The sequence below is a fragment of the Dipodomys ordii genome, unplaced genomic scaffold (assembly GCF_000151885.1).
Source record: "Dipodomys ordii isolate 6190 unplaced genomic scaffold, Dord_2.0 Scaffold131, whole genome shotgun sequence".
Classification (NCBI taxonomy): domain Eukaryota; kingdom Metazoa; phylum Chordata; class Mammalia; order Rodentia; family Heteromyidae; genus Dipodomys; species Dipodomys ordii.
Window position 1 is genome coordinate 2762613 of NW_012267347.1, and position 27151 is coordinate 2789763.

General features: G+C 39.0%; 2 protein-coding genes across 3 annotated transcripts in view; both read right to left on the reverse strand.

The window, feature by feature from the left end:
- Ifi16 (interferon, gamma-inducible protein 16) overlaps window positions 1-749 on the reverse strand; it is a 19196-nt gene extending 18447 nt beyond the window's left edge. Inside the window, exon 1 of one of the 2 annotated variants that reach the window (XM_013030642.1) lies at window positions 470-749. The gene's annotated coding sequence lies outside the window, so the exon portion shown is untranslated. The remainder of the gene's footprint in view (window positions 1-469) is intronic. The other variant, XM_013030643.1, reaches the window with a different exon arrangement.
- A 4462-nt stretch (window positions 750-5211) lies between these two features.
- Window positions 5212-27151, reverse strand: LOC105996424 (pyrin and HIN domain-containing protein 1-like). Its single transcript, XM_013030502.1, has 6 exons — window positions 27097-27151; window positions 9945-10032; window positions 8314-8603; window positions 7259-7374; window positions 6305-6394; window positions 5212-5343 (listed from the first exon to the last, which is right to left on the reverse strand). The coding sequence occupies exons 1-6, from the start codon at window positions 27149-27151 to the stop codon at window positions 5218-5220; spliced, it is 765 nt and encodes a 254-aa protein (XP_012885956.1). The 3' UTR covers window positions 5212-5217.

Here is a 27151-nt window from a genome sequence, read left to right on the forward strand (position 1 = left end):
ATGGGGCAATGTCGTTCTTTCTGATGGAGGCATAGAATTCCATTGTAAGATACACTTTTTAACTAAATAATATTTCAAGATTTTTTTCACCATACTGCCTTTTCTTTTCCTGAGGCCCTTTACACTAGTCATCTAACTTCCTATACTCTCTTTAGCTGAGACAACCAAAATCTTTCTATAAATATCAACTTGGACCAATTCATAGCCAGAGAATATATCTGACAACCTGCATTTCCCTTGCCCAGGCCTCAGTGGTGGAAGAATACCAGTGTGTGTTTGTTATCTTCCTCCATGAAACAACAGAATCAGGCTACTGCAGTTTTCACATCTCCGAAGGCAACTGATACCAGGCCTCCTCCCTTCCCCTCTCCATCCAAAGAACCAACACGGGTTTTCCCCAGGATGGTTTTGTGGATTTTCCCAGGAGGTGTCAAAAATCTTCTGTACAGAAAACATAGCCAGGACTCACCTCTCTGGAGATTTCTTCAGCAATGCCCTGATGCTTCGATCTTCAGCTGTACAATGAGTCCGGGTTGGTTAGGTGCGAGGAGAGAGAGAGAACTCAGCCAAGCTCTCAGAATATGAACCACAGGAGAGTTGCAATCTCCTGGAATGTATATCTGAAGATATCTTGAAACTCAAAACAAAAAGAGCACTGATTTGGGTCACTTAATTCAAGCAGGGATGTTTAGCTTTCACTGTTCTGTGAGCCTGGGCAGGGTGTTGTAACACTGGACTCCTCCCAAAAAGACTCATAGCTTTCGATTTCCCCAACTGTAGACGCTGGACAGTTTCCTTCCTGTAACATCCTGATCACAAATAAAAGGCAAGAGTGTGTGTTACACTTAGGTTTTTTTCCCCCTTCTTATAAATCACCACACATAAAAGAAGTTCTAACATTAGAGCTTTCATGTCCAACAGAGAGCGTGTGGGTAATTCAAAAACCTACATTCCTTTGAATGAAACTATTTTATCTAAAGAGAAAGACAGGTCATCTTAGTCTTCTCTCTCTTTTCCTTGTAGAGACAGGCAGTCCAGAATGGGGAAGTGGGCCATGAAACCACTGCAAGTGATTTCTTGAAGGATCCACACATTGCTGATAGTTAGCAAACCTGAGATGTGTCAAAGCGTAATGTTATACAAACATAGGGGTCCAGCATCAAAGAGATAGAAAGAAAATCAGTCATAGCTAAGCTATTCTACCTCAATCATTAAAGCCACAATTTCTCAGGCTTCCTGAATTATTTGTAGACACGCAGCAGGAAGCTGGCTCATATCCAGACCACATTGAAGCCTAGAGAATTGTGGAACAGCACTGGACTTGTAGAAAGGTCAGGTGCTTGAAAATAACTTTTTTTAAAAATCTTGAAATGGCATCAGTCAATGGATGAATCAGCCTATCAGCTACTGTGCAAGAAATATGATGATGTTCTTGGAAAGGGACCCTCACAAGGCAGCTAAGACCGGCAGGTGATCTGAAGTGATACACAGGGAGGAAGGAGGAAGAAATGTGGTAATCTTTTAGTATTTTTAAGTTTTGAGTTAGCATACTTTAACAACAGGAGTCTGTGTGTGGGGGGGGCGTTATTACGGCAATTCCATCCATGCACAATTTGGTCCCCCTTTATCTTTCTATTTCCTCTTCCTTCCCCCACACCTTCTGAATAAAGAAGATCCCAAGTTTCATATTTTGGTTATATTTGGCATCATATATTGAGTTTTGGAAAGTCTTTTCTTCCATCCTTTTTTGCTTTCCTTGAAGACAGACCACTCCTGTAGCAATCTGCCATAGTCCCAGACAGTCTGCGTTTCTTCAGGGGGAAGACCCTTGCCTTCGAGTCCTGGGAATCTCCCGTCTCCTATGTCTCTATACTTAGGACATTCTAAGTTGCCCAGAACAGAAATATTTTTCATATTATTGAATATCTCCTTTGTGCCTGAATTTTGTTTAAGCTCCAAAACTCCTCCCCCCTCAAGAGTGATAGTTTTGACTTTCTCTGTGAATGATTAAAATTGGTTAACAAAGTAGCATTTCACTTAAGAACTCTCCCAAATGAAGGCCCCCAACACAACACTTTCAAGATCTTAAGATCAACTCTTAAGATTCTCCCCAGCAACCTCCTTCCCTGCTTTGGATAGCTGACTAGAAAGTGTAGTTTCCAGAGATGCACACGAGGTGGCAGTAACTACATGTAGTGTACCAAAGATGCCATCATTGCCATAAATTACATTCTAATTCTAAAATTCCATTATAGGTCTCCTATATCCTGCCCTCCATTGGGTATAGTAAATTCAATTATGTCTCATGCTAACCATACAGTATGGAATCACCTTTGTGTGTGTGTGTGTGTGTTTCATCTTACATTCCCTGTTGAGAGCTCTTTCCTCGTAACCGTTGTATGTACAGTGTGGTACTATACTGTATATACTAGTCATCTCATGACCTTACTTCATTGAAGGTGGAAGAGTAGAGTCTATAAGCAGGTGGAAGAGAGCAATAAATAGAAAGAGAACACTTCAGCTTGGACAAAGAAGCCAAGAGATCAAAGCCAAGATCAAAGTCAATAAAAGTCATGAAAGATTATAATACAGTTAAAAAGAGCAAATGAAATAGTAAAAAAATATATATAAATAGCATGTTAATACTAAGGAAAATTAGAGATTCATAGATCTGGGTGTTGCTATCCTGTCTTCCTCTGTCTGGATTTCCTTAAACCTTTTAATGCTCCTATTTTTTTCTGTCGTATTTTCTGTGCATATGTTAGTAGACAATTGAACTCAATTTATAATATCCCTTTTTAAATTAAATAACCATGATTCATGTTTGACTTCATCTGTAAGTTCTGACCTTCATGCTTGTTATTCATTCTTTCCTTGGTATATTGAATTTATTGAAAGTGTTATCTGAGGTAGGTAGTCAGTCGGCCAATTGCACAAATTAGTTTAAATGGCAGAAAGATTACTTCAATTTTTAAAGTGTTCAGAGTGGGAAGAGAATTATTACTTAACGAATTACAGTTTTCAACAGAAATGAAAAAATACTATATGTTCAAACAAGATTTTTCCTGAGAAGACTTTACTACTGAGATTCAGAGAAATGAGCAGTTTGGCCTTGGGGAACTCCAAAAAACTGAAGCTATTTCTCCCCAGACCCATTAATTTGTGGAACCACAGTCCTGCATTGGCAGAAAGGAATTCCTGTGGTTGGTACTGAAATCCTGTCACTTGTGATCTGGGTAAGTAAGCAGACTGTTTAGTTCACTTTGTTCACTCTTCTGTGCTAGGCACTGGTGAGGTCACATTAGGCCCAGTAAAAGGCTTCTTTCTCTGGAGTGGTCTTTTCTTGCTTATTTTTGATCTTCATCAGTAGAAGAGAAGGCCCAGATGGCAACAAAAAGAGAAGAGAAGAAGTAATGGCAACAGTGATACATCATGATAGAAACGAAAGAGCTGGCTCTGGAGTCTGGGTCAGCCCTTGCCTAGGCCTTTGTAGCTGGGGAAAATTACGACTTCAAAAATGTTTGATTTTTGCTGCTACTATTATAAAGATGATGTAGAGAGGGTTACAGTTACATTAGCCAGATAATGAGAACATTTCTTTTTACACAATGTTACTTCTTCCCTTACTCACTTGTGGAAACTTTGGTTTTGTTTGTTTGTTTTTTGTTTTAAACCTTTTTTTTTTTTTTTTTTGCAGGGCAGTTGCCATGACTCTGGGAATTTTCTTTCAATGATGAGCTGATCTAAATCTTAAAGAAAATCCTCTTGCTCAATTATCGCAGCATAATTTAGAAATGATTGTGGCTGGGTTTCAGGCTTTGTTAGGAAAGGCTTAAATGAGCTATTTGTCTATTGCATGGTCTTAATTCTTCAGGCTATCACTTTCCTGTTTACTTAGATACCTATGGTTTAAAAGGTAGATTACTATCCTATAACATAAATATTCTCAGCATTGTTTTCTTTCTTTTACCTCTAAGCAATGCTCTCTGTGGGTCTTCTGCTTCCTCGTCTCCCTTAAGAATTCAGCTAATGAATGAGGCCATCTTGGTGCATCTTCTTTCTCGTAAGAATCCAGCTGTTTTGTAGAAGTGTCGTGAAGTGTGTTGCTTGCCCTCTAGGCTCACTGTGACAGCCATAAGTTGAAAAGTTTACACTATTTGGCAATCTGAAAATCAACTCAGGTTTCTGGGACAGTTGTATAACTTGCTTTGTGAATTTGTCACCTCACAAGGATTCTAAGCTGCTTATTGTTCAAAGTATTGAAAACTCTCATAATTTTTTTTAACCGCTTATCATGTGTATGCTGCTCTTTGGATCACAGAAAACCATTGTCAAATATCTAATATGTAGGGCTGGGAAGGTGGCTCAGTGGTAGAGCACTTGCCTTGCATGCATGAGGCCCTGGGTTTGATTCCTCAGCACCACATAAGCAAAAAAGAGAAAAGCTGGAAGTGGCACTGTGGCTCAAGTGGTAGAGTGCTAGCCTTGAGCTGAAGAGCTGAGAGACAGCGCCCAGGCCCAGAGTTCAGGCCCATGACCGGACCCCCCCAAAAAAAATCTAATATGTAAATTTGATATAGTCTCATTTTGAATATTTTAAACAGTGGCTTTAAAAATTAAATTTCTATCACTGAGTTACTATAATTGGGGGGAGAACATTTGATTACAAAAGAGAAATTCTTTTCTCTTGACCAACAAAACTCTTCAATAGGCCACACGGCTTGAGCAACCTGTATAGACTTGGGGAACAACCCTGATATGATCTTGCTCTCCAGGAATCAATCAGAAGGTTGAACACCATGTTGCTGAGCCCCTCCACCTGTGTGCCTCACACTGCACAAATCAGCCATCTCCCACGAGCTCACTACTGGCTTTAACAAAACATGTGGACACTTTGGGGGAATGAAATCCTTTTAAAAACAGAATTTTAAAAATATTTTTATTATCTCTAAGTAGCTGTACAAAGGAGTTTCCACTTAACAAAGCAGTTTATGAATACAATGTGCCTTGATCAATGTCAATCCTTTTAACATTCTCACCAACCCCTCCCAACACATCCCTTCTCTTACTTTCCTTAATTTTGTAAGATATATATTGAAGTTTGAGTGCATTATGAATAGCATAAATCCAAATATAATAATCTTAGACAAGAAGGGAGGAGGAGGAGGAGGAAAAAGAATTTTTCATAAAACAAAGAAGCATAATGCCCACTATGATTTATATACAAGTCTCTTTTTTTAATAGAATCACTGTTGAAGACAGTGAGTTGATTTGGAGGGCAGTTCTTAACTTCAACTTCCAGATTTTGAAGTAACTGGCTGGTTTCTTCTTACCCTTGACCACCTTGAAAGAAAGGTAAGAAAGACACCATGAGATCTCAACAATGGAGAGAACAACACTGTTCCCTTTAGTCATGATTATCTTTTGGTCTTATGGACCTGACGCTGTCCCTTCTCAAATCTATCCATTTTCATTCCCTCATTTGCCATATTGTGTTTTTTTATTTTGAATCACTATTCCTCATCTGCAGCTTGAAGAGAAATGTTTCCTAATGCCCAGATATTTCTGAATGCCTGAGTTATGCTGATTCTTTTTCTCTCAGCCATGGGATTCAGATGGTGGAATCCCTTGAACTCTTAAGTGTGTTCCAAGTACAGATAACATATCATGTGTGAAAACCCTGAAGAAGAAAAGAAAATGCTGTGTGGTTAGTCCGCTAAAGGGAAGAGATGTGAAAGAGTTTGGATCAGCAAAAGCAAATCTACTGCTGTTTGTACCTGTGTATGCTGGATGCTACACCTCTTCCCGCCTCTCTGGGGTCAGAACAGGACAAAGAACTTCCTACTGTCAGAAATAATGTAATAAACCAGGTGCTATTGGCTCACACCTATAATCCTAGCTACTCAGGAGGCTGAGATTAGAGGATCATGGTTCCAAGCCAGCCAAGACAGGAGAGTCCATGAGATCTCCAATTAACCACAGAAAACCACAAGTGGAGCTGTGGCTCAAAATAGTAGAGCACTACCTTGAGCAAAAGAACTCAGAGACAGCGCCCAGGCCCATGTGTGGATTGACAAAAAAAATGTAGTAATCTCATGCTCATTAAATATTCCATAGAAGCAAAATGTTAAGATACAGTGACTCCTCCCCCAACCACATCCCTATATATGGATGTATATGTGTCTGTCTGTCTGATTGTAACTACCGGCACTACCTTCAAGTTAAGGAAAAGATCAGAATTTCAAGTTCTGATTCCTCCATTTGGATTGAAGAAGCAGTGTAAAACGGAATAGGAAGCTGGTACCTGAGCCGAGGGAGTGCTGGGTGGAACGGATGAAGCCTGGGGAGCTAGGGAGTCACCCTGGTAGCGGTGGATCTGCAGCTCCTTCAGGACCTACAGGGAGAGCCAGCTCCTCTAGCACCTTTCCCTTTTTGGTTACAGTCTTCCCTTTATTTGTGCTTTCTCTTTTCTGAAAGTAGTTTAATTGTCTGGTTAATGCTTCTCAGTATGAAATGAAGTAGAGCACATCTTAATTATTTGCTTGCAGGTTTATTTTACACACACAGGTTGGAAACTTTAAGGAGTAGTGCCTGTTCCCTGGCCAGTTGCAAGATGTGGGCACAAATAGCTTCATTAAACATATAGGCAGGAAATTGTTACACATATGGTTCTGCTGTAGTTGTCTCTGTGACAAAGTGTGGCTGATTTAGAATTGGGAAAAACAGGTTCTAATAAATATGGGCAAAGGATTTTTAAAAAGCTGATTCTCAAGTCAATAACCTCTTTATTATGAATGAAGATATAATTATGTCATCTGATCAATTCTCATGCAGTGTGCTAAGTCTAAAACTGATGGGAGCTAAGGGCTGGTGGCTCACAACTGTAGCCCTAGCTACTCGGGAAGTTGATATTTGGAGATCCTGGCTTGAAGCTAGTCAAGCAGGAAAGTCTATGAGACTCTTATCTCCAGTAAACTACAAAAAATAAGCCAGAAGTACAGCTGTGGCTCAAGTGGTAGCTTTGAGCAAGAGAAGCTCAGAGACTGAGCCCAGGCACTGAGTTCAAGCCCCAGGAGCAGCTGTGCACATGCGTGTGCACACACGTGAACATGCACATACACACACACACACACACACACACACACACACACACACACACTGAAGGGACACTGATGGAGGAGTAAATGCCTGATAGAGACAGAGATGGGAAGAGCCATGGTAGAATGAGCTCCTATTTGCTTGTCTTCCTCAGGCTTACCTGAGGCTTGGGAGTGCCCACCACTTCTTCAGATGTGAGAGTGTTGCTGGCAGTTGGTATGAATAAACAACCTACTTGTCCTTGCTTGAATTTTTTTGCTGGAGTTTTTCCTTTTGCTGAGGTGGGTTTAGTTTTCATCATAATAGAGTGAAAAGGAACACATCCATAGAAAGCACACAGACTCCAGAAAGGCTAAAGCAGTTCCAGTACTATTTCTTTTCAGTTTTGGGTGTGAGTAACTATGCTGGTGTCTACACTGTTCCATGTTCCTCTGTGTTTTTCCTCCCTAACCTCCATGAGTGAGCAAATCCTCCCTGTCCTCTGAATCCCATGTTGAGTCTTCTCCCACCCCCATTTCCCATCATCCTCTTTAACAATCTAAGATTTTCATGATGGTCATTGGTTGGCTGTGTCTTCTATATGATGCATTATAATGATAGCAGCCTGTGAAAAGGAAAATTACATAGATTTGTGGGCACATAAACAGGTGATTGTTGATTTTGAATCTTTAAAACTTTTTGTTAATTCAGTAATTTTACTGGGGAGGAAGATCTTCTTGCCTTTTTGAGAGGAGTTTTCATTTAAGTATTCCCTTGTCTTTGTTACTAGAGGTATAGTCTTAATTGGGTTACATTTAATGTATAAACCGTACACTGTCATTTTTATTTGTTATTTTACAAAATCCAGATTGCACCTGAAGCCTCATCTTTTCATCATTGGTAGATATGCCACACACAAAATATATAAATATGTATATTTAAAAGTATATATAATAATATTTATATATGTAAACATACATAATAATAAACACTAAATAAACATACATGTTCTATATATATAAAACAATTCACTAGTCCACTGATAGGTGAACACTCCAAGTTGACATCTTATTGGTACCTGTAGTGTCTTTAACTAGTATAAAGATGTCATGATGTCATAGACACTGAGGAATATGTTAAAATGCATCAGCTATTACAAAGGAGAATTTCAAGGTTAGGAAGGACATAGAAGAGCTAATATAGTGTCAGAGAGAGCTATTCTTTATTCCCTGTTACCTTTTAACTTCTCTTTCCAAAGAGTTTCAGCAAGTTCTCTCAGGTCCGGTATCTCTTTGAACAATGCTATCAGTTTGCCCACTCCAGTATCATTTTGGAATTCATCCTCCATCAAGTCAGCAATCTCAATTCTGTCACATTTAACTAGCCTTTTTCTAGTCAGTCTTAAATCACGGGCCAGTAAAGACTTGAATAAGCTAAAATGATAATCATTGATGGCCTCTAATCCTTTCAGCAGAACAATTTTCTTGTATTTATTCTTGTATTTATCTCTCCAGTTGTTGATGAGTCTACAAGAGAAAAATCAGCATACAGTGTTACACATGACTAAAGAAAGTTTTTTGTAAAGGGGATGTCTCCTGATGTAAGTGAAATGCTTGAGTCCAAGTATTGCTCACAAGTGTGCTTGTGACCAGTTGGGAGTGTCATCACTCTTGAGAATTGCTTCATTAGGAATAAAATAAAAATTCTTCCCTATTAAGGATGGTTGTTGGACTGGGTCAGTGGTGGGTGTCGTGAAAGAAGGTCTAGAAATAGGCAATTGTTGTATTTAGAGTATGGATTGTATTGTGTGCCAAAGTGCTCTGCTGCTCTTCCCTTCCTCTAGGGACCTGGAGCCTTTGCTCAAATGTTTCCTTGTTGGTTCCTAGCTTCCCACATCCTGACTTAGGTGGGATACGTGAAAAATGGGCTGCAGCTTCTCACTTGGTAAGAAATAACCTTCCACCACAGTGCCATGGTGCCACGAATGCCTCCTTTTTCATGTTTTTAATGCCCATATAGCTGCCCTTTTGCAAGATTCCGAGCTATGCCCTAATTCAGAATTAAAGCATTTGTTGATTGAATCTTTTCAATCATTCTTCAGTTTTCTTCCATCTAGGTTTAATTTCTCTAACAAGTTATTTTCATAAAGTCAATTATCTCTCTATATTCCACATTTCTAGCCTGTCTGAAATTGTTGGGTTCTCATTTTCTCTAGGATAAAGGCATTTGTCAGGCATTGGTTGGCTCATGCTTGTAATCCTAGCTACTCAGAAGATCTGAGGATTGTGGTTCAAAGTCAGCCTAGGCAGAAAAGTCCATGAGACCCTTAAATTAACTAACAAAAAGCTGAAAGTGGAGCTGTGGTCCAAGTGTTAAAGCACTAACCTTGAGAAAAATGCTCAGGGATAGCACTCAGCCTATGAATTCAAGCCTAAAGACTGGCAATACATACTCCTATATGTACACACACACACACACACACACACACACACACTCACTATAATGCATTCAATATATTTAACTCAGTTAAATCTATGCCTAACATTTTGGTATAATCTATACCTACTGTTTGGAATATTTATATGTAGTCTACATACATATTTACTATATGGATATATTTATGTAATTGATTTTAACTACCTCTTTCCTATGAACTCTCACATGAAAGTTCACCTATGGTATGAAAGTATTAAGATACTATATATTGGAATAACTGTGTTTATGAAAATGAGGTCTTTTTCTAGCCTGGGTAACTCACAGCTGGCAGTACAGCTGATGTGAACCCTGCTCCCCGCTCCCATCATCTAAGGAATCAATGCTTATTTTCCTCGTTATCTTCTGGGTTTTGAGATGTCAGAAGGACTCACCTCTCTGGAGATGTCTTCAGCAGTGTCAGGATCCTGAGACCTTGCACTCTGTAGGAACAGGACTGGTTTTGTTTGAGTGGGAAGATAACTCACCACAGCCCTCAGAATCTGAACAGAGCTTTGGAATCTCCTGGAGTGTTAAGAAAAAAACGACAGTGGGTGGAATCAGTAAACTTGAGCAGTGCTGGTCATCTGCCAAGGGAAGAAGGGTGTTGTAACATCATGGACTCCTTCCGGCCCTGTTCATAGCTTTCAATTTCCCCAGCTTTAACAACTGAACAGTTTCCTTCCTGCCACATCCTCATTGCCAAGGAAAGTCAGAGCTGTGTTAAGCATAAATCTTTTTTTCTATAAACCTTAACAGAAGAGAAGTTCCAACATAAGAGTTTGCATATCCAATAGATCTATATATGACTTATTAGACACATAACTTACTGAAATGAGGATGAAAAAAATCAAAGAGAAGGGAAACAGTTCATGCGGTCATGTTTCCCTCTTTGCTGTCCATGGAGTGAGTAGTAGTAGGATTGGGAGGGGCTCTGGGTAGAGCAGTGTCATACTCACAGAATTTAACTGTAGCTCTTTATTGCAGAAAAGTCTTCTGTGCAGCTGTTTTGCTATTAGCTAGTATGTGGTGTTTATGTCATTATTCACAGTTCATATAACAGAGGCGCAAAATTATTATTTATATGAAAATTCTTTTCAGCTTTTCTCTCATCTGTGATTAAGAACCATTATTTTTCTGGCTTAATTTCATGTATATTTCTACCTCTTAGAATTATTCTCGCAGAACACAAATATCAATATAACTTGCATTATTTAATTCTTGAAAAAAAACACTGAAAATCTAGGAAGATTGAGAGCCTGGGAAGTATGTTTGTGGATTATATGTTACTATTTAATATGATAGATCCATCTTAGATAAGCATACCTCAATGTCAAATAAATGGAGTCCATCAGCAGATTATGTTATGGTAACCCACTGGTTGATCTGGAACAATAAAGTCATGAATGGAAGAAGAGTATTAGTAGATGATCTGAGTTCATCTGAAGAGAAGAAGGAAACTGGAAAGGGTTACCTGAAACTAGATTCATAGAGAGGAATGTTGAAATCTAGATTCTAACACTGTTTGACCATAGAGGATTAAGTCAGGGAAATCAAGGAGAATCTGGAGTGACTATGGTTTTCATAATTATAGTCGACTTCATTATTGCTTATGTGGATTAATCTAGCTATTTTAAAAGGTAAGGGTTTAAGGAAACCAGGAGGATCCCTATGCACAGACCTGTGTCTCTTTATCTCCCTCTCCCCCGCTTTCCTCTCCTCCTCCCCCTCTCTCCTAAATCCACTTAGGGAAATATTTTTCTCTTGGTTCTCTAGGATATAACACTCATATTTCTGAAACCCAAAAAATAATGATTTCAGATTGGTATCCCTAAAATTCACACTACGAAGTTAGGATTTTTATAAAAGGGCCAAACAAAAACTAAATGATTTTTTTTCCCCAGACTCTTAGGCAGTAACCAAACAATGAGTGATTTGCGTCACCATAATTTCTAGAGGCTCCATATTCTCCCACGGTTTGCAAGTCTTTGTTGTTAAAATGATGCAGATGATTTGCTAGCAGCTACGAAAAGAGAGAGCTCTTAAGATTGGACAAATGTTTGAAAAACAAAAGGCAACTTTCATGATCTCCTATTTACTCCAATTCCTTTCCAGCAGATCTCTTGAAGTCCTCAGTGAAGAATTCCCATTGTGATATCCTGTGTCTTTATTCCAGAAGACACTTGGAGTCTTTTAAGAGGACAGCTGCAGAAAAAATACAATGATTGCACCATGTAGAGCAATTACATCAAGAAATAAGATAATTGGGGCTGGGGATGTGGCCTAATAGTACAGTGCTTGCCTAGCATGCACGAGGCCTTGGAACCATATCCACAAGATAAATAATTAATTAAATAAAATTAATTTTAAAAAAGAAATAAGGAAATTGAGGGGATTAGTAGGTCAGGGGCAGAGGGAAGATAATGATGAAAGGGATAACATTGATTAAAATGCATTGTACTCATAAGTAAAAGATACTTTAAAAATGGGAGTCAAATCTTTTAATTTATGTATGAGACCAGGGAGAAAAGCAGGGAGTTGTGCTCTATATTGTCAGAGAAGAAAAAGGAAGATAGAGTATAATGGGAATAATCTAAACCAAACCCATGCTTGCTTTCTTTGTCTAAGCCCCAGAACAAAATCTATTAGTATGTGAGCCAGAGTTCACCAGTTGATTTGCACTTTGACCAAATTACCTCTATCTTTTACAAAGATCAACTTTGAGTCTATTTGTTTCCTTCATATTTGTGACAGGTTTTCTAGGTATGGATTTTTGCTCACAGCTTTATTTAAGTATACTATCTTCTGATTGTTCTCATCTTCTTTACTCATGAAATGTTAATTTATATCAGTCTATCACTAATTGCTTTATTCTTTTAGCATAGACACTTAAAGCTAATTCTCCTATAGACATTATTGTTTCCTGTTTCCTATGTTCTGTAAGTTTTGTTATGTGTTTTTTTGTTTTGTTTTGTTTTCACTTGTGAGGTTTGAACTCAGAGCCTGGGCACTGTCCCTGAGCTTTTTCACTCAAGGCTAGCAGTCTACCTCTTTGAGCCACAACTCAATTTCCAGACTTTTTTGGTGTTTCAGTGGAGTTAAGAGTCTCACAGATCTACCTGCCCCATCTGGCTTTGAACCGTGATCCTCAGATCTCAGTGTCCTGAGTTGCTAGAATTACAGGCATGAGCCACCAGTGCCAGGCTGTTTTCTTTTGCAAGGTATATGTTAATTGTCTCTAATGGCCCTTGCCCTGCATTTTAACGAATATATAATTTTTAATGTTCTATGTAATTTTAACTATTTGAGAATTCTCTTAAACTTTAGCATTGAATTCAAACTGAGCATATAGTTCTGCAATCTATGCTAAAATTTTAGGTAAGAACTTTGCTGAAACTTACTGAAGGCCGCTGCATCAACTTCACTTTGATGAGCATTCTGTGTGCTCCAGTGGGAAGCATGCTGTCCCCAGATGTTTACATAGTGTTCTGCAACAGACAACTAGGTCATACTGTTTGAAGATGGTATGAAGATTATTTAGGATTAACTTTTTTCTTATTGTTCTTTCTATAAATATTGAATGAGAAGCTTTAAACATCTAACTGTGGTAATTGATGGGTGCTATTCATCATTTAATGTTGGGATTTCACCTAATTTGAATAATGCATTTGTGCATTTTTTTTTTGTCGGTCATGGGCCTTGAACTCTGGGCCTGAGCGCTGTCTCTCAGCTCTTCAGCTCAAGGATAGCACTCTACCACTTGAGCTGCAGTGCCACTTCCAGTTTTCTGGTGGTTTATTGGAGATAAGAGCGGACTTTTCTGCCCAGGTTGGCTTTGAACCGCGATCCTCAGATCTCAGCCTCCTGAGTAGCTAGGATTACAGTCATGAGCCACAGGCACCCGGCTCATTTGTGCATTATTGAAACTCCATTAAGTTGGCCAAGTTATTTTGGCCAGTTTTGGCACCAGTCTAACTTGGACTTTTTATTTGACTCATGTCAGGCCTGTATTTTAGACTTTGTGCAGTCATAATATTTGTGTAGATACCAAGACGCATTCTTTTTTTTATTGTGAAAATACCGTACAGAGGGGTTACAATTACATGGGCAAGATAATGAGTACATTTCTTATCAAGCATTGTTGCCTCCTCCTTTGTTTCTCCTTCCCATCCCTTCCCATCTCCCACCCCGCTCCCTGCGCCTCCCCCATCCTCGCGCCAAAGTTGTAAAGTCTGTTTTTCGACATAATGACTTGTACATCTCATTGTTGCAATGGGTCCACCTGTATCCCTATTTTAAAGTTATTTTTTCCCTTCCCTTCCCCAAATTATACCAACATCAAACACAACAAAAACAGGGGTTATGCAGTGGGGGAGGGACATACAAAGCAACAAAGAAATATTCTTGATCCCACTTAAATCATAGGACTCAAATTCTGACTTATGTTAGAGGCAGCTTTTTGAAGAATGGTTTTGTGATAGTTCCTACTCTAGTGGTTGGCTGTTATTTCTAACATGCACTCCATTTGGTAAATTATTGGACATCAAAGATAGTAGACATGTCCTTTCTGGTAATCTCTGGTATACTCGTGTACATTCTTGTTTCTGTGTTGTGATTCTCTGGCAGGCCTCATGTTGTCTCTCTCACGCACAATTAACTCAAGACAGTGAATGAGCAAGATACAAAGTGGCCTTTTACCCAGATTGCAGACTTCTGTGTGTGTTGGTACATGTATATCAAGTGTAAGTAGGAATATGATGCTAAGTGGAGTCAACCACATATGTCTATTATGAGGTTCCCTGTAACACTACCCACAGTTAAATGTGAATGTAAAAAGCCAGTCGGGGTTGGCAAGGTGGCTCAGTGGTAGAGTGCTTGCCTTACATACTGAGACCCTGGGTTCGATTCCTCAGCACCACATAAGCAGAAAAAGCCAGAAGTGGTGTTGTGGCTCAATTGGCAGAGTGCTAACCTTGAGCTGAAGAGCTGAGGGACAGCACCCAGGACCAGCATTCAGGCCCACAGTTGACCAAAAAAAAAAATGTTAGCCAGTCTACTCAAAATCAGACATAAAGCATTAAGAAAATTAAGTAAGTTTTACAATTTGTGAGATTAGAATCAAAATCCAAGGTTTTATTTTCAGCTTTATGCTCTGTTATATTATTATTACATTGAAATTTGTGCTTGTGGATTTTAGTCTTTGGTAGTACTGAGAGTCATGAGAAACAGTACATCCTGTGTGTGTGTGTGTGTGTGTGTGTGAAATATATATATAGGCAGATTATTTTTTTAAGTTTTGTTTCCCTAAAAAATGATAGTTTACATGTTCTTAAAGAACAAATGATTATGGAAATAATTGTCTGAATTCACATAGTATATACCATCTTTAAAAATTTTTATTTTATTGTAAAAGTCATGTACAGAGGGCTTATGGTTATTTAAGTAAGGAAATGAACACATTTCTTGTTGAACAGTGTTATCACTTCCCTTATTTTCTCCCACTTTTCTTCCCCTAGATTCTCCTCCTCATAAAGTTTGTTTTCAACATACAGTGACAACAAGGGATAAACCGTAGAAAAAAATGAAAGAAAAACATAATTGCAGACAGTACACTAAAAAGTCCTCTTGTTTCCATATCTTGGAGTTCATTTCTATTGGCATCATTTTATATTGCTATATATACATATATATTGAGCTATTGTGATCCTCTGCTAGACCTATTCTAGACATATACTTATTATTACAAATGAAGAAAATCATGGGCCTTATGCTTCTTTGGGTCTGGCTTACTTCACTTAATATGATTTTTTCCAAGTTTTTCCATATCCTTGCAAATGGGGTGTTATTATTTTTCTGATGGAAACAGAATTCAATTCATTTTCTTGATTCATTCATCTATTGAGGGGCATCTGGGCTGATTCCATATCTTAGCTATGGCAAATAATACTGCAATGAACATAGTTGTGCTGGTAGCTTTAGTGTGGTCTTGTTTTTGGGCATTTGGGTAAATGCTCAGGAGTGGGATTGCTGGATCATCGGGAAGCTCTATATTTAGGCTTTTGAGGAACTTCCATACTGCTTTACAGAGTGGTTAAACAAGTTTACATTCCCACCAACAACAGTTATACTCCTCTTTTTGTGTGTGTGTAGTCTTTATATTTATTTGTTTTTTATGTATTTTTAAAATTGTTTGCCTCCTTTGATTCTATTACTCTGATATTAAAAAATCATTTTAATTTAGCTTATGTCCTATTCTATATCATTTCTCAAAGTTCATAAAAAGTACAGATCATGGAAATCATAAAGTTCATGAAATGTAATCTTATTATTTTGCATATTAAAAGCTGAAAATAGAGTTTGTACATCACTGTGTACCAGATCAGTGGTAGAGCAGTTAAACCCAGGCTTAAGTCTGAGTCCAAAGGAGTTTCTGCAATGCCTTCTATGGGTACAGGAAATGAATGCATGGTCCAGCAGTCTTCTGACCAGGCCCAGGAAGAAACACCTACAAGCACTCTATTTAGAACAAATGTCTTTGACATTTTAGTCTGTGTTCCCGTGTTCCCAATTAGTGTTAATTGAAAGAGGCAAGAGGAGAAAACTAAAGCTCCCCAAGCTCCCTGCTCATAACTCAAGAACGTGGTGGTCTCTGAAGAGAAAATGTTGGTAATTGCGGAAGTTGAGGCTGTGTGTCATTAAGTAAGGCCCAAGCTCCCTCCTGGGAACAGTTCCCTTGCCTGTTCGGCTTCCCCAGCTCAATTAAGCAACTTGTTTGCCTTCTCATTAGCAAACTTCTTAGACTTAGCTCTGGTTCCCCTGACTTGCTCAGAAATAAAGTTTTGTGACTGGATTTCCTTAGATGTGTAAGTCTGGGTCTCCTGCTCCCTTGTGAGACACAGAGGATATGTGCCCCAGGGATAGTTTAGCGATTTGTCTTCTTGGCAAAAAGGAAATAACTGGTTAGGTGAAGTTCTATGCAACTTCCTGAGATCTGAGAAGGAAGAAAATGTTAAGACTGCACAAAGATTCCCAGTCTGTTGAGCCTTTGAGCAGAGGGGTACATGCCTCTGGTCTCTCCTCCCCATGTACGGAATTTCTACAGGACCTATATACATTGCTGCAGCTTTTCATTACTTACCACAAACACCATGTTTTAATGAAACCTCTTCAGTGAAGCAAGACAGGACAAGGCACAGGTTAATGTTCCCCATTTTTTTCCCAAATAAAGGCCTAGCTTACCAATACCAGAGAATAAAGGGAGCTTATAAGCCTTTCTCAATTAAGATTAGGTAAAATAGTATCCAAAATTACCCATCTTTCAGCCCATTCGGACCAACCATCAGGAGTTTAACTCAGTATCTATATATTTACCAACAATAACTATATAGTAATAGTAATTTTATTTATTGTTTCCACTAAGGTGGTTATAATTATGAAAGAAACCAAGACTCAGAAAGGCTATGTGATCAGTCTAAGATCGCAGAGCAAAGAATCAATCTAGTGTTTAAGCATGGGTGATTAGAATAGAAGCACATTCCAGGACAACAAAATGGAAAAAGTTATGTTATAATTACTAATGACCCAGAGTGGATGGTAAAGAAGACATATACAAGACAATAAGTGGGAGATTCAATTAAAGATACTAGACCCAGAAATTGTCAGAGCCAAACAATTTCCAAATGTATTGACTTCTGCCACTAACAAGGGTTTTTAAGCCAGGTCATCTCCAAGCCTTGGGGTTCAGAGCCTTAGCCCCTTAGCTTGAGTCTTGTTAATTCTTTTCAAAGGGAAACCTTTGCAGAGTGCACACATATCCATGCTAGCTTAAGTTACAGATCTCCCGAAACCATGAATGTTTTTTCTTCACATTGGTTCAGCTATTATGACATAGCCATAGCAAGATGCAGATTGTGATCCCTTGCAGGAGGTAGACAAAAAGACATCTTGGAAATTATCCAAACTTGACCAACAGACACATAAGCAAACATTAGAAGAATAATAGATACACAATAGGCAAGTACAATGCAGAAAGGAAACAAGTAGAAAGTATGAATGGGAACTTGAAGCCCTAACCTTGTCCATGTTTTCCTTTCTTTCCTGGCTCACCCTCTAGTTTCTCTACTGAAATAATTTAGTTCATCTCTCTGCTTGTCTGATGGGTGAGATGAGGGAGAATTAGGAGACCTTGCCAAAGGATGCACAGTTTATTAGTGCTAAAACCTACTAAAGCTTGACAGAGACAGATGACCATTGCAAATCTTGACCCCTCTTTATAAAAAGTGTTATATATTTGTTCAATAATCAATTGTTGCTTTTTCTGATTTATAGTAGTAACTATCATTTTGAAAAATATATTTATAGTCATTATGCATTCTTTCAAGAGAGAACTATCTCAGTTTGGCTATAGTCCACATAAAATAATTCTGCTTGCTACAAAGAGATGTGGAATCATTGTCTGATCCAGTCCAGCTAGCTGTGTGACCTTATCAGGACTTCCTTAGTCTTTTTTTGTCTGCAAAGTAAACTGCTGGAGGAAATGCCCGCATTCCTTCCAGCTTAAGCAACTTCAAGTTTACAATTACAACAAAGAAAGAAGTGTCTGCATTAGGCCCAGATGGGTGAAATCTGAATATCCTAAAGAGAATAGGAAAATACATTTTCCCACATCCAAGTTTTGTCACCTTTTAGTTCTACAATTCTGAACAAAACTTAATCTCTATCTATCTATATATATATAGTAAAAATACTGTACAAAAGGGTTACAATTACATGAGTAAGGTAATGAATTCGTTTCCTATTGAGCATTGTTACCTCCTCCTCTGATTTTTCCCTACCATCCCTTCCCTCTGCACCTCCTCAATCCCTCCCTCCCTGCCACAGAGTTGTAAAGTTTGTCTTCAACATAATGTCTTGTACATCTCATTGTTACAATGGGTCAAACTTGTATCTTTATTTCAGCATTTTGTTGTTTCCCTTCTCCTCCTCAAATTAGAAAAGTATATATACAAGATGCAGGGCATTGACATCAAATACAGTGAAAACAGGGTTATATCATGGGGGAAGAACAACTCCAAATAGATCAAAGACCTGGAAGTCAAAGTACACACCCTGAAAACATTACAAGAAGGAATAGGAGAAACTCTTGGGCTCCTTGGCACAGGCCAAAATTTTCTTAATAAAGACCCAGAAATACAACAAATCAGAGAAAGGTTTGACAAATGGGATTGAATGAAACTGCAAAGCTTCTGCATAGCAAAGGACATAGCTAGCAAGATCAATAGAGAGCCCACAGATTGGGAGAAGATCTTCACTAGCCATACAATGGACAAAAGTCTCCTATCTAAAATATACTTAGAACTCAGAAAACCAAATCCCCCAACAACAAATCCTCAAAGAAACAAACTGCATGGTAAATAAGTGGGCTAAAGACTTAAAGAGAAACTCCTCTGAAAAGGAAATATGAATGGCCAATAGACACATGAAGAAATGTTCAACAATGAGAAGCACAAGTTGTTATGTCGAAAACGAACTTTACAACTTTGGTGGGGGGCGGGGAGGATTGGGTAGTGGGGGTGAGGGAAGGATGGGAAGGGATGGGAAGGGGAAACAAAGGAGGAGACTACAATGCTTGATAAGAAATGTACTCACTATCTTGCCCATGTAATTGTAACCCCTCTCACAATAAAAAAATAAAAATTAAAAAAAAGAAATGCAAATCAGAACAACATTGAGATTCCACCTCACTCCAGTCAGAAAAACTATCATCAAGAACTCTAATAACAACAGATGCTGGAGGGGATGTGGCCAAAAGGGAACCCTACTGCATTGTTGGTAGGAGTGTAAACTTGTTCAACCACTTTGGAAAGTAGTATGGAGGTTCCTCAAAAGATTCTACATAGAGCTCCTCTATGACCCAGCAATCCCACTTTTGGGCATTTACTCAAATGATCACAAACAAGGAAATACTAAAGCTACCAGCACAACTATGTTTATTGCAGCATTATTTACCATAGCTAAGATATGGAACCAACCCAGATGCACCTCAGTAGATGAATGGATCAAGAAAATGTGTATACACACACACACACACACACACACACACACACACACACACACACACACAATGGAATTCTATTTCTCCATCAGAAAGAATGACACTGCCCCACTTGTTAGGAAATGGAAAGACTTCGAAAAATTATATTAAGTGAAGTAAGCCAGGCCCAAAGAAACATAGGTCCCATGGTTTCCCTTATTTGCAATAACTAGTATAAGTTTGGAACAAGCAGAAAAAGTCAAAAGCTATGTACATATGACCATATAAGATAATGTTAAGTGAAATGAACCCCAAGATAGGGACACAGTGGTTTTTTCTTTCTTGCTATTGTTTCGAATGTATTTAAAACTTGTATATTTTTGACCATTTGTTTTCCTATATTAAAAAAAAAGGATGAACTTCATAGTCCTAAAATAATTAAAGAAAACAAAACATGCCATGATTTGCTTGCCAGTAGGTCACACCTATAATAGGAGGCTGAGATTTGAGGCTCAGAATTCAAAGCCAGGCCAGGTAGGAAAGTCCATGAGACTCTTATCTCCAATTAACCCCTGCCCCTCCCCACAAAATGCCCAGAATTAAAGCTGTGGCTCAAGTGGGATAGGGCCAGCCTTGAGGGAAAAAGCTAAGAAACAGCACCCAGGCTCTGAGTTCAAGCCAGGCTCTGAGTTCTGCATATACACACAAAAAAAATGCAAAATGTCCGCTGTCGTTTTCTACGTAGCACTGTCTTTTTATGCCAGACATGAACTGCAAAATGCTTACACATCACTTTGAGACCTGTCTCCTTGGCTTAGTCACTTTTTGTATTACTAATTTTTCTGAAAGTCCATGACTTATTCATTTAATCTTCCTGCTTTTTGTCTTTCCCATCCACAAAATGAGGCCAATCAAATGTTTTGCAAAGCATTCTGGTGAGAGATGAGTGAGAAAAGCACACAAAATAGTAAGTATGCCATATGAGCTAGCTATTATTTGTAAAATTTCCACCTAAATTTCTACAATGGCTACCTCTTTTTTTTTTCCCATGCATGGGTCAGCTACTTGAGAACATGAAGGTGAAGTCCCACCCTTAAATACATAGCTAGGAACACATCAGAAAATAATACATAAACATCCACATAATAATATAGATATTATATAATATTATATTGTAATTATATTATATAATATGAATAATATATAAATACATATATAAACATAATAACATACACAGTCCCCATAGGGAACCTTATTGGGCATGTGCGTGTGACTGAATTTACAATATGGTGGCCACATAGATAGACTGATTTGGTGGGCCTAAGAAAGCAATCCCACCAGAAGCACAACCATGGCTGCAACGTTATTATGTCTATGGATCTAGAAGTAGACTCAAAGTGCTGCTGTACTCCACAATAAATGGAAACTTTAGCCTTTCTCATATTGTATCCCTCACTGTGGCAGGGGCTGCAGAATAGTTGGAGCCATGAGCAGGGCATCCACTATCTGTTGGGGTAACTCAGAGCAGTGTAGACAGGTGCAGGGGAAATACCATAGACTGCATGTAAATGCTAGTCGTATGCCAATCTGGAGTGAGTGCCCCATGAGTTGGGTGTGTTTGGAAGACTATGTTCAATCCAAATATTTGAAAGCTCAATGGGTGAGCATTTCACAGGAAGCATAAGAGATCTAGTGTAGCAAAATGCCTCTGTGTCATCTTTGGGGTGGTTAAAAGCCATTTTAGCTGTGTGGCCCCCCGTAAATGAAATAAACAACATGGTGGCAAGCCTAAGTGAGGCTGAAGTTTGAGGCAATGTAAGGGAATACATGTAGTAAAAGGATTGCAAAGGGGAGAGCAAGGGAAGCCTTGACTAGGCCCTTAGTGGGTGGCCTGGGCCCAGATACATCAGGACCTGAAGGTAGCTGGGTAGAACAGGCAAAGACCAACTGACAAGCCAGTGCATTCTCAATAGAACTATGGAATCAATTGAGGCCAGAGGAGAAGCACACCAAAGACACCAAATAGTCTACCTCTGCAGTATGAGCAACATGTCCAGGGGACCACATGGCCTCTGCCCGGGAGGAAGATTTTTTGTCTAAATTTGACTAAGCCTGTGGCCAAGGGTGCTGAAGACCTAGCAGAGGACAGCAGGGACTGGAGGCTGGATAGGGAGTTGCCAATCTATTAATCCCTTGAAAACATTCAACACACGTTGGCACAGGGGACACAGGACTGAGTGAAGTCTAATTTTTTGGCAATCTGAAGAAATTTGTGGGACCTCATGCTTATATTGATGAATATAGAGAACAGTTCATCAAAGTGAAAGCAAGTCCAATACCATTGGATATTGGACATCTGACCCCATGAAAATACACTGTGTCAGAGATGAGAATGGAAACATCACCCAGAAACAACCAAGATTCAGAACATTATAAGGGAATACTTCTCAAACCTTTATGGTAATACATTTGAGAATCTGGAAGAAATGGACAATTTTTTAGCAAATATTGACATGCTGAAACTAAACCAAGATGAGTTAAACCAACTTAACAGACCAATATCAAGCATCAAAATAGAAACAGCAATAAGAGACTTCCCACCTAAGAAAAGCCCAGGACTGGATGGATTTACAGTGGAATTCTACAAGGCCATTAAAGCAGAACTCAGGCCAATACTTCTCCAACTCTTCAATGGAATTGAAAGAGAAAGTTCACTACTGAACTCCTTCTATGAAGCCATTATAACCCTCATCCCAAAACCAGGCAGGCACTCATCAAAGAAAGAGAACGATGGACCCATTTCTTTGATGAACATCAATGCAAAACTTCTCAACAAAATTTTGGCCAATAGATTTCAACAATTCATCAAAAAATCATAAACCATAATCAAACAGGATTCATTTCAGGGATGCCAAGCTGGTTCAATATATGAAAATCAATTAATATAATTCATCATATCAACAAGAGCAAGGACAAGAACCACATGATTATCTCAATAGATGCAGAAAAAGCATTTGACAAGATCCCACACCCCTTTACAATGAAAGTTCTGGAAAAACTAGGAATCCATGGAACATTCCTTAACACAATAAAGGCTGTATATGACAAACCTACAGCAGCATTACACTTAATGGTGAAAAACTAAAGCCATTTCCTCTTAACTCAGGAACGAGACAAGGATGTCCACTCTCTACTTCTCTTCAATTTAGTAATAGAATGCCTAGCTACAGCAATAAGACAAGATGCAAACATAAAGGGGATCCAAATAGGGGAAAGATTAAGTAAAACTCCCCTCTTTGCAGATGACATGATCTTGTATTTAAAGAATCCCATGGATTCCACTCCCAAATTACTCAAGTTGATTCGAAATCTTGGCAAAGTAGCAGGGTATAAAATTAACCCTCAAAAATAAATGGTTTTTCTGTATGCCAACAATGAGAAAAGTGTGGCTGAAATCAGGAAAGCAACTCCTTTTGTAATAGCCTCATAAAAAATAATATACCTAGGAGTTAATTTAACTAAAGAAGTGAAGGACCTCTATGATGAAAATTTTAAAACCTGAAAAAGGAAATCCAATCAGGACTTAGGAGTAGAAAAACCTCCCATGCTCCTGGATTGGGAGGATTAACATCGTGAAAATGGCAATACTATCAAAGTTATCTACAAATTCAATGCAATACCTATAAATATTCCAGCCTCATCCTTCAAGGAAATAGAAGAGGCAAGCCAAAAATTAATATGGAACAATAAAAGACCCCGAATAGCAAAAATGATCCTTAACAGAAAGAATAGTGCTGGAGGAATATCAATACCAAATTTCAAACTCTACTACAAAGCCATAGAAATCAAAATAGCTTGGTACTGGCACAAGATCAGATCTCAGGACCAATGGATTAGAATTGAAAACCCAGAAATGAACTCACAAACCTATAGCCACCTAATCTTTGATAAGGGAGCTAAAAATATAGAATGGAAGAAAGACAGAGTATTCAGTAAATGGTGCTGGTAAAATTGATTCATCACCTGTAGAAAAATAAAGCTAGATCCATCTATATCATCTTGCACCAGAATCAACTCCAAATGGATCAAAGACTTCGGAGTCAAAGCAGATACCCTGAAAACAGTACAGGAAGGAGTAGGAGAAACTCTAGGTCTCCTTGGCACAGGATGAAATTTTCTTAATACAGACCTAGAAACACAACAAATAAAAGAAAGGTTGCACAAATGGGATTTCATGAAGCTGCAGAGCTTTTGCATGGGAAAGGACTTAGCTAGAAAGATGAATAGAAAGCCCACAGATTGGGCAATAATCTTCACTAGCCATGTAATGGATAAGGGTCTCATACCTAAAATATACTTGAACTCAAAAAATTAACTCCCCCAGCAACAAATCCTCAAAGAAACAACTGCCCGATAAATAAGTGAGCTAAAGACTTAAAAGAAACTTCTCTGAAGAGGAAATACGAATGGCCAATAGACATATGAAGAAATGCTCAACCTCTCTAGAAATTCAAATCAGAACAACATTAACCCCACTTAGAATGGCTATAATCAAGAACTCTAATAACAACAAATGCTGGAGGGGATGTAGCCACAAGGGAACCCTACTGCATTGTTGGTGTGAGTATAAACTTGTTCAACCACTTTGGAAAGTAGTATGGAGGTTCCTCAAAAGACTCCACATAGAGCTCCCCTCTGACCTAGCAATCCCACTTTTGGGCTTCTACCCAAATGATCACAAACAAGGCAATACTAAAGCTACCAGCACAACTATGTTTATTGCAGCATTATTTACCATAGCTAAGATATAGAACCAATCCAGATACACCTCAGTAGACGCATGAATCAAGAATTCTATTCCTCCATCAGAAAGAATGACACTGCCTCATTTGTTAGGAAATGGAAAGACTTGGAAAAAATTATATTAAGTGAAGTAAGCCAGGCCTAAAGAAACATAGGTCCCATGGTTTCCTTTATTTGCAATAACTAGTATATGTCTGGTACAAACAGACAAGGTCAAAAGCTCCGTATATATGACCATATAAAATGATGTTAAGTGAAATGAACCTCAAGATAGGGACATAAGAGGCTTTACCTTTTTTGTTGTTGTTTTTAATGTACTTATGTACTATGTGATTTGTTTTGTTTCTCTTGTATGTTCTTCCTCCATGGTATAATCCCTGTTTTCACTGTATTTGATTCTGGTGCCCTGAATCTTGTATATAAATTTTTTCTAATTTGGGGAGAGGAAGGAAAAAGCAAAATGTTTAAATAAGGATACAGGTTGACCCATTGTAACAATGAGATGTACAAGACAGTATGTTGAAAAATGAACTTTACAATTTAGGTGGGGGAGCAGGGTGAATGTAGTTGTGGAGGTGGTGGGAGGGAAGAGATGGTAGAGGAAAAACAAAAGAGGAGGTAACAATGCTTGATAGTAAATATTACCTTGCTCATGTAACTATAACCCCTCTCTACAGTATTTTTACAATAAAAAACCTATATAAAATACATTGTGTATGTATTTCCTATACCTGAACCTATGCTGAAGATATCAATGTACACCAGGGACAGTGGCTGCCATGATGGTTGGAGATTTCTGCCCATGAGTGTGGGTACAGCAAGCCAGGCACAGAGGTATGCTAAGCTGCGGCCCCAGGTAGTACCCACACTGTAGTTGACAGTTACAGTAACGTTGTACCAACTGCCCTTCAGACATGAAGGACTATCAGTGGCTGTCTGTGAGTTGAAGGTCAGTATTATCTGTGCCTGTGCAACTCCCCAGTGTGACCGATGAAAAAGTCATACAGAAACAAAAATGCCACTTGGAGAATGGCAGTGGGTTCTTGAGAATTGACTGAAGAGTCACCTTTGCCCCACAGTGTGCTATTCCGGGTATATGACTTGATGGAGAAAGCTACCTAAAGGTTGGAAACTTACCACTATGTTTGAGACTTGGCGAATCCTTTCTTCTCCAAACCCATCTCCTGAGAGTAAGAAACAATTTATTTTTGCTAAAGGACCACCTACCCCATAGTGGGATGGATACCAAATGGGGCCAAGTCAACTTACACAGTGGTGACCTAGACCCCACTCCAACTAAATGGAACATACTTGAAATAGAGAAAAGCACTCTTGACCAGTCCATTGCCACAGTTGTTGAAATAAGCCTTAGGACCTGTACGGTATATAGCAGGTAATGCTGCCCTTTCCCTCCATGTGAACACAAATGGGGTACCAGAAGCCTTTCCATTTAGGGATGGGACACCTCCAGGACCTGCTGATGCTTGGTAGAGCTGGGACTAGCTCAGGTACTATGGTGCACTAGACAGCTGCTACAATCCAGCCTTCCACAGACACTATCTGGTATGATACTGGACAAGGACAAAGCAGCTGATAAACTGACTTGTATACTTTCCTTGAATGAGAAATGCCTTTTGACAATTCATGCAGATCTTTGGGCTGTAGATTAAGGTCTTACCATGTGGATAGCCTCATAGAAACTAGGCAATTGGACAGTATGATATTGTTCCTTATAGGGACAAGCCTTGTGACAAGATCTATGAGTGTTCGGACACCAGAAGATAATAACTGTGATGCATATATGACAGGGTATGTGCTTTAAGCTAGTCCAGGTAAAGAATAAGGTGGGTATGGTTGTGAGAGTTCAGTGGTTGGAGAAGGCTTTTTCTACAGATGTGGCCATGTGGTTACACTGCCAATTAATCCATGCTGGAGTAAAGACCATGTGGCCTACTATGAAAACCTGGAGAATGCCCACTACTTAGGAAGCTATACAGGAAGGAGGTTTGCAAGAAGTGTACTGTTTGCTCCTATGAGCATGGGAGTGGAGGAGGGTCAGATCACTAGGGAGTGAATCTCACTGACCTGCTGTCAGGAAGATTATAGTGGAACCCATTCCAGGCCAATGGTACTGGGTAGGCACTTACAGTCATTTATATATGGCTACTGCATTGTTTTTGTCTTTACCTGTCAAGTTGTTAATCAAAAGGCTATGGTTCAGACTCAGTATGCTGACTCGGTATTGGCAGTCCCCTAGTGATAAAAAGTAATCAAGGGACACACTTCACTGGGTAAGAAGACTTGACTAAGCAGTTGCAGACTGAATAGAAATTGCATGTGCTCTATCATTTCTAAGCAGCAGGGATGATAGAATGGTAGAATATATTGCTGAAACAGGAACTGTGGGTTGCCATGTGTCCTCCATCAATGAAGAGATGGACAAAGCACCTATGACCGGTGATGTGTGCCCTAACTGAAAGAGCAAAATGGAGGCTTTGTTTGGTGAAAGCTGTGCTGCATTGTACTGAAGTTCTCATCCAGCTTCAAGCAACAACTAAAGTTATCCTTTTGAAACTCTTATTGCTAAGCCTAGATGGAATGTTCTTGAGGCTACAGATCCACATGGATACAGGCCTGGAAAGTTAAAGTGCCCCATATGTGAAAGGTGGCACTAATAGCCCCTTAAAGAAAATACTTAGAAATGGACTTACAGGTTACCTCCTGGGTATCAGGAGCTTGACCCCTCCTTCCACCCTCGGCTGCCAT

What these genes read in the sequence shown, in the direction of transcription:
- LOC105996424 (XM_013030502.1), bottom strand. Translation starts at nt 27,151, where the DNA reads ATGGCAGCCGAGGGTGGAAGGAGGGGTCAAGCTCCTGATACCCAGGAG. An exon ending in CTGAAGACATCTCCAGAGAG is followed by an intron (nt 8,604 to 9,944) that starts GTGAGTCCTTCT and finishes TTTCTCTTGTAG; the next exon opens with ACTCATCAACAACTGGAGAG. An exon ending in CCAGCACTCCCTCGGCTCAG is followed by an intron (nt 5,344 to 6,304) that starts GTACCAGCTTCC and finishes CTTTCTTTCAAG; the next exon opens with GTGGTCAAGGGTAAGAAGAA.